Source organism: Cupressus sempervirens, chromosome 10, assembly GCF_028749045.1.
Source record: "Cupressus sempervirens isolate cs-2001-9-10 chromosome 10, ASM2874904v1, whole genome shotgun sequence".
Taxonomy (NCBI): Eukaryota; Viridiplantae; Streptophyta; class Pinopsida; order Cupressales; family Cupressaceae; genus Cupressus; species Cupressus sempervirens.
Window position 1 is genome coordinate 361,356,545 of NC_143127.1, and position 8,620 is coordinate 361,365,164.

The window sequence follows — 8,620 nt, forward strand, 5'->3', positions numbered from 1 at the left end:
TGGAGTCATATCACAATAGTTTTGTGAGTTTTAGGGGTTGGGGTTAAGTATTTAGAGTACTTCCTTTGGAAAAGTAGGCCATTTTGTCCTTATAAATTGTCCAATGTTTTAGTATAGAACATTTGGTCCACAAAAAAAATACTTAATCTTCTGATATGTTGTATTACTATAAAAAGACTAGTTGGAAAAATCATTTGTTTATTATGGAATTTGGAAGAAATTAGGGAAAATGGTAGAAAACTATCACTCAAGGCCTTATTGGGCTAGTAGGGCTACAAGGACCAAAATTGGGTTTTCAAGCAAAATGAAGTGGTAGAACTTTGTAATCATTTGAATCTCATCCTATTAGGTTGGGATAGGTAGTTGAAGATATTGGGAGTCATTGTTAAGGGTCAATTTGGGGTTTACGCTTTAATAGCTTAATAACCTTAAGATGCCATAGTTACAAAGCAAAGAAACTTAACAATATTTCAGCATTTTAGTAGCAATTTGGTCTTTGAACCTAAAAGTATCAAACCCTCCTCAGTAGGAACTCTACACCACATAAGCTTATCAAAGGATTTTAACAAGTCCCTATATTCATATGCTCGGATAACAACCTAGTAAATCCTTTTTTAAATTTTTTTTGGATTTAAATGAATCCTTATGATTCATAGGAGTAAATATAGTTAAGATGAGGTCATTGATGTCAAATATTCAATGTATATATATGTATTTGTGGATGTGTGTGTGCACATGCCCAGAGAGAGAGAGAGAGAGAGAGAGAGAGAGAGAGAGAGAGAGAGAGAGAGAGAGAGAGAGAGAGAGAGAGAGAGAGAGAGAGAGAGAGAGAGCAACTGATATTTGATCATTTACTTAGCATGAAATCTATTTGACAAACATGAAAAGTGAGAAAAGGAATGAAAACCAACACAACTAACAGAATCAATAGAGATAGACATGGGTAAAGAACCTAGGATTGATATCAAATGGACTTGGAGGAATGATAGCCTAGTTGAGACAAACTAGTGCCTTTTGTCATACTATGCCATGCACAATGGAATATAAGCTACCAACTATGTTTCAAATATTTCAAATAGAATGAAAACCCCTTTGAACAACTTAAAGTTTCCTTCAGTAGTTTACCATTAGCATAACATAGATGGATAATTAGAAATTCCATTCATGATATATTATTTTGTTTGATGCATAAAAATTGAAGTTTAAATTTTGTATTTGTATTTTTTTGAGGGTTTTCTGCATATGTGACCTAGCTAGTTTTTTTCTTTTGAAAGGGGATAAAGGGGGTGTCTCAACATGTGCTCTAGCTACTTTTATACTTTTTAAAATTATCTGTCTTTTATTTTTTGTTGTAGCTTTTGGGTAATAATAATTCACATTGTGGAATCTTTGATGCACACAAGAGCGAAAAAGTGATCATTTTAGAGTGTCACCTATTACCTACTTAAAGATACCCCGCTAATCATTCAATATACTTCAAAAATTGTCATATATTTATATATGAATATCGTACTAGTTGTTAAAAATTTCACTAGTAAAGTACAAATAAATGGCCATATATACATGATATATTAAGTAATGAATTTTTAACATTATATTTTATTTTCAAGTTAGTAATTGAACAAAGATTTGAACAATAATTGAAACACAAGCTGACACAAATCCCACAATTAATATATTTATCATTCTGCTTATACATATTTCTATTTAAATATAATTAATGTGAACGTCGATTGACTCTATGATAGGCTTACACGGCATAGTGGAAGGACCAAACATAATAAAGTTCGAGAGTATTCCAACTATTTATGTATACATACAACAAATAATTATAAACAATTAAGAGCCGTCAACTTTATGTATTTTATTTAAAGTTTGAGCATATCCAACTGAACGAAGAGGACCACAACAGAAAAGGAAATTGCGCGGCATGGAATGATCTCTGTTTAAGCAAATCAATACGCCATGGTTTATTTTATTATTCATTATCAGCACCAAACAACTATGCAGACATCCCTGAAAGTTGCAGTTTATTTTATAATCCATAATCAGCAGCAAACAAATACGCAGACATCCGTGAGAGTTGCGGTCGCCGAAGCCAATCAAAGAAAACAAAGCCACAACGTCATTTGAAAGATTGGAACTCATTAAAATACATTTAAAGTCGTTGAGATTCCAGCGTTGTGGGGTTTCTTTGTCTCCCTGTCGATTCCCTCTTCTGCATTTCGTCACCTGCTCTTCTCGCTCGCAATTTCGAGTAAGTTTCCCCTCTTCTTCCCTGAGCCGCCCCGGCGATACTCACGAAATGTTTAAACCCTTGCACATCTATTTAAACTGGATAAGATGAACATCCGAGTGCAGAGCTTGGCTTGGCTTTCCTTAAGTTTGCCCCAAATGGACAATCCCTGTGACGGAGCAGTAAGATGGTGGGTATATGCACTAGTTAACTCACCCAACATATGTTTCTTAGAGAGGTTTCAAGCCATGAATAGAAGAGATATTTGTTCATGGAATCAGTATTTGCCAATTCTGGTTGCTGCCCTGGTTTGTGCAGTAATCTTTTCCTGGCAGAGTACTGGTGGATGTGCATGGGTTGGAAAGAATAATAATAAGAAGAAGATTCCAGGGCCCCGAGGGTGGCCCATAATCGGAATTCTAATTGAAATGAGTGGCGGTCATGCTCACCGTGATCTTGCTCATTTGGCGACTGCTCATGGGGCCAAAAAGCTGATGGCCTTCAGCTTGGGTTCAACCCCCGCAGTCATAACGTCCGACCCAGATGTGGCCAGGGAGCTCTTGAGCTCTCCTCACTTTGCGGATAGGCCTCTCAAACAATCCGCACAGCAGCTCATGTTCGGGAGGGCGATAGGCTTTGCACCCAACGGTGACTACTGGCGGATGCTGCGAAGAATTTCGGCTGCTCATCTCTTTAGTCCGCGAAGAATTGCGGCGCACGAAGCCAGCCGTCAGGCAGATTGCATGGAGATGCTATCTGATATACGCAATGAGTGCGCATGCAAGGGCGCCGTCAGCCTCCGTCGACATCTGCAAAAGGCGGCTCTGAAAAACATCATGGGATGCGTGTTTGGTGTGAGTTCGGACGGTGAGGGAGAGGGCGGAGAGGTGAGGGAGATGGTGGAGGAGGGGTTTGAACTGCTGGGCGCATTTAATTGGGCCGATCATCTTCCTTGGCTCCGACCACTCGATCCTCTGCGCATCCACGCTCGCTGCGCTCGACTCGTACCGCGCGTTAGGGCTTTTGTTCGAAACATCATCTACCAACATAGAGAGACTTCTGTTTCAAGGGACACAGCCGATTCAGATTTCGTGGATGTGCTGCTTTCGCTTCAAGGAAACGATAAGCTGGAGGATGATGACATCATCGCAGTTCTCTGGGTAAGAAATATCCGATCTTTTATTTGTTTCATACAATATATAACATCCAATCTTAATGAATAATTGTCACATGCAGGAGATGATATTCCGCGGCACAGACACTGTGGCTCTAGTGACGGAGTGGACCATGGCGGAGATGGTATTGAACGAGGAAATACAAGGGAGAGCTTGGGCAGAGTTGGAGGCAGTGGTGGGAAGGGAGAGAAGCGTGCGTGACGAGGACATAGCAAGGCTTCCATACCTGCAAGCGACTGTAAAAGAGAGTTTGAGAATGCATCCGCCGGGGCCTCTGCTGTCATGGGCGCGTTTATGCACGGAGGACGTTGATATAGCAGGAGGGATGCATGTTCCGGCGGGGACGATGGCCATGGTTAACATGTGGTCAATAACTCATGATCCTCAGATATGGGAGTCCCCTCACGAGTTTCGGCCGGAGAGATTCGTTGAAGAGAAAGTGGACGTCCGGGGGAATGACTTGAGGCTTGCACCCTTCGGCGCAGGTAGGCGAGTGTGTCCAGGAAAGGCTCTGGGACTCACCACTGTTCATCTATGGGTGGCAAAACTGCTACACCATTATAAGTGGACAACTTCTCCTCAACATCCCGTGGATCTCACCGAGGTTCTCAAGTTGTCCTCCCAAATGGTCACGCCGCTTACTGCGATCCCGACAGCTGTAAACCCTTACTGAGATCTTCTCCGAAACATAGGTTTCAGGGTTAGCCTTTTAAGTATATTGCTCCTTTGTAGATATAGTAGTTTGATTAAAAATGTATATATGAACTTTCGCAAGCACATACTAGTGCACAAAGTCGTAATAATATATAAAAGTAGTTTGCCTAGGTGTTTTTTAAGATGTATGTACACCAAAAACTTGACCTTGACAGAAGTGCGTGAGATTGGTGTTCTGTAATTACTTGTATAAGTAACTTGAAAAAGTGACTATGAATCTCCTCTAGGGCCTCTGTATAAACTTTGCTATCCACGTACTATTGCAAAATAGTTTGGACATGGTTTTCCTAGGTGCTTTTAATGAATGGACATCAAACGTTGCCCTTGACAAAAGTGTGTAGGATTGGTGTGCTGTAATTACACTTAAAACATTCTTGAAAGTGACTATGAGATTCTTCTACAGCATATTATTTTACCGCCATGCATTTCCTTAATGATTTTTTATGACGAATTGGTGAATGGTCTGCATGTGTTAGCATTAGTATAAGAGAGAGATTGAAACTACCACTATTCCCTGAATGTGCCAAGCTAATGTTAAACTCTATGTATTAGAAAGTTGTGTCACAAAGGGAAAGATACAAGTAATACAAAAATAATCTTGTTAGCAAAGAAAACACAACTTTATATTTGTGGCTACTATAGTTCAAAAGAGAAGATAAAATAAAATTTTCTTTTATTTTCAAGAAATTCTTATGTAATCAAGATGAAAAGTATAAACATAAATAAAATTCTTATCATATATAAGAAAATCAAAATTAGAGCCAAAATGTCTAACAAACTTTAAAAAGTTCAATTTTTTTTGGATCAGTAAAAGATGTCTTATATATTATATTTAAAATTATTTACAAATATTTTTTCTGTTTGGGTATAAGCGTTGGGGGAAAAGAATAGTGAAGAAAACCCTAGTATGGCTCGAGATAGTTTATGTCATGTATACATGTAATACAGTCACCTTTAATTAAACAAAGGACTTTGAGAGGGCATACCCTCCCTTACATAAAGGATTCTTTCCAAATCTATTAAAGGAATACGTATTCTGGAATAGAAAATGGGGCTATTCTCTGTTTGGTTCAGCCAATATTTGATGGGAATTCGCAGACCCCAAAATTTATGTTTTCTAAAATTAAAAAAAAGTGGAATAGGAATACATATTCCAATAACACCTATTTGGGTGGAATTGTAAAACCCCTTTTTTGGGGCAAAATTGGAATACGTATTCCTATTTTACTTTGTATTCGAATTCCGATTTGGTACATCCAAACAAGGAATTCAAAATTTTTGGAATACGTATTCCTATTCCACTCACCAAATGGGTCCTTAGTTATTTAGTATTCCCCCTTGTTCTATTGTTGGAACTATCCTTCATCGATGTCATTGCATTGCTCCATTCTGACCTGGGGTTGTTTTGACACTTAATTTCATGATGGAAGATAATTTTGATTCCTTCCCTTTCCTGAGTTTTGAGTGTCTTGCAAGAAACCCTTTTATCTTGACCAAGATCATTGTTAGCAACATACCATATCATGAAAATAAACATAAAATAATATAATTAGTGCTAAGCCTTACCCTGAGTCATACCTTATGCCTTTACTTAAATTTTATCATAATTATATTCTAATTTTTAAATAGGAATTATAATTGATTGACTTATTATGTAAATCTACAATTTTTGAAGCTTTGGTTAGATTTACTTGATAAACTGGTTCTATTAGTTTTTATTTTCTCGTAGTAGATGTTGATGGATCCTTAATAATTGAATTAATTCTATTGGAATTGCTTTGGTTAATCAATTTTAATCTTAGATAAATTAATTAATGATTTTGGTTTTACATTCTTTTATTAAAAATAAAAAAAACTTAAAAATATTGACGATGAATAGAGAGTCAAAATTGTAGGAGTGGAACTATTCAAAGTAGAAAATATAAGGTCAAATTTCGTAGGTTCATAGGTGTGGTCGTATGATTGCAATCTTTCATATCGCAATACTCATAATAGTTGTTTTATTGGTGAAATGATGTTATTATTTTAATTTATGATTAAAATATATAAATATTATCCAGGTTTCCTAGACACCATCTTTGGACCCCCTAAAGCTTTATAGGTCCAAGCCCATTTCATGAATGGGATACTAACCCCTACCTTGTATTGGATTATAGTTCATAGATTGAATTTATAGAAGCCCCTCCTTGATAACTTTGTATGTTTTTAATCTAACAATAGTGATATTGAAGATGATTTTATTTCAATAATTTATCATACTTAATAGATTCTATTCTTTAAACATTCCCAAATATTTGTAATTATAAATAGGAAATGATTTCCCATCTTCATAACAATATAAAGGTTTGCTTTATTTATATATTTGTTTAATCATAAATATCCAATTAATTATAGTCATATGCTTATAAGCTTTCTAGTGGTTGACTTTACTATATATAACAAGTTATATGTGTAAAGTGATTATCGTTGGGGTGGGCTGCCCATTTAATACTAAATCAAGAGTCTTATTCCTTTTTAAATTCCACTATAAGTATACACATTGGCAAAATATGCAAGGTGACAAAAGGGTAAGTACGATAAGTTGGTACGGGTCTAGGGTTTAAACTCCTACGAAGATTCAATACATGAATCATGGCACTAAATGCATGTAATGTAATTTGAAGTCAATTATACTCCTTTACCTTGGGGGTCTGTCATCGACCATTCCATACGGGGATTATGTTTTAAATGACTCTTGTTCCTGGATCAAGCCAAATGGAAGGCTACGCTTAATAATATTTCCTTTTATGAATTCCTTTGATTCGATGCCTTATTTGTTTGGATGTTGATTATACTTATATAGTACATGGGTTTATCCCTATGATCGGTCAGGTCGTTACAATATTATAGTTAGAAGTTTAGTTGGGAGCATTATAGGAGCTAGTATATAGTTTACTATATTTAGAATTTAATATAGGTTATATATATATATATATATATATAGTTTGATTAATCCTTAGTATATATTGACTGATTATTTACCTTTAGTAATTATTTAATTTATTAATATATATATTTTATCAAATCATTTAGTAAATGCTTAGAAAAAAAATTAAATAGACATTTTATTGTAATTATTTAGATAATTTTATCAATATTTATTATAATTGGGGCTATCACATGCATTATGTTCAACTTTCTCCACCAATCTATTCAAACAATCAATAGAAGCACAAGAAATATTTTGGAAACTATTAAAAATCCTTTTAACAGAGGCCTCCATTTTGTTGATCCTCTCCTATAGCTCCTCTAAATACTTTTTAAGTTTTTTGTTTGCACGCCATCCCTATTATTGAAGGGATCCTTTAGTTTCCCCTTAATATCATCTAATTTGGATGTAAGGGATCTCTAATTAACATTGAGGGCCTTAATAGAGTTGAATGTCCACTTCTCCATGAGAAAGAAGTATAGAGAAATGGATTTGGTTGTCTGGAGAACCGCAAAGTGAGGGTCAACCTATTAATTATATGTAGGAAAGGTTAAGTATTGAGAGGGGGGTGAATTAATACTTAAGAAACATTTTCATGTTTCACTATTTTAATTGATAACCCATTTTAGCATTAACTTGATAACCCAAATTTAATTGATAGCGTAATCATTTAACAATTAGCAATTCATATATGTATGAAAGTAAATATCAATTCATGAAAGAAATTCATACAGGCATAACACATAGAATTTTGTATCGTAGAAAACCCTTTGTTAGAGGGAAAAACTGTGGTGGGGATGATACCCACAACATCTTCATTGCAGCCAAAAAGGTTTACCACTTAGGCATACAATAGTGTTTCCTTCTCATAAACTTCACCCTGTAAGGAGTGACTAATACAGTGTTAATTACATCTTTATCCTATTAAGATTAATCTGCTAAGAGATTTGATCATGTTTTTTTTTCTAGGAATTCACCTTGTTAGAGGATTTGATAAAAGTTTATACATGAACTTAATTGTCATGTGAAAGGCTTCACAAATATTGTAAAACCGATTAAGTATTGTACAAGATAACTTGACATGTTCAATGTTTTTCCTTAAGCTTATTAGGTCCACTTGTTCCTGTGTTCTTTTACTTTGATGCTTATAGTCGATGTTCTCCTCATTCTTTGTTCTCTCTCTTGTTCTATGTTCCTCTTAGTCCCGTTATTATCTCTTGTTTGATAACCCTAAACATAATCCTGACCATAGATAATAGGGTTAATCCCAACTCAAAAATTCTTTCTCAAGCTTCTAATAATATCACTCATATACTTCTCCAATTATCCTTCTCTAATAATATCTTATACACTCTACCAAAAATCCTTGCATGTCAATAGTGACTTGTCCTTAATGATACTAGTAATAAGTATACTTATTAACATAATAACATTTCCTTAGTCAGTTTTCCATCAATGACAAAACTTTAGTTAAAAAACTCAATGCAAATGCTAACTAACTCCAAGAATCTCCCCCTTTGGCATTAA

General features: G+C 35.4%; 1 protein-coding gene across 1 annotated transcript; it reads left to right on the forward strand.

The window, feature by feature from the left end:
• Window positions 1-2,394: 2,394 nt before the first annotated feature.
• On the forward strand, window positions 2,395-4,084 carry LOC149534152 (cytochrome P450 78A4-like). Its single transcript, XM_089803953.1, has 2 exons — window positions 2,395-3,396; window positions 3,473-4,084. Exons 1-2 carry the CDS (start codon window positions 2,395-2,397, stop codon window positions 4,082-4,084), a joined length of 1,614 nt encoding a protein of 537 aa, XP_089660079.1.
• Window positions 4,085-8,620: the final 4,536 nt, after the last annotated feature.

Excerpts from the sequence above, each read along its gene's own strand:
- LOC149534152 (XM_089803953.1), top strand. The coding sequence starts at position 2,395 with ATGGACAATCCCTGTGACGGAGCAGTAAGATGGTGGGTATATGCACTA. Across the intron at positions 3,397-3,472 it reads ACATCATCGCAGTTCTCTGG|GAGATGATATTCCGCGGCAC; the intron begins GTAAGAAATATC and ends TGTCACATGCAG.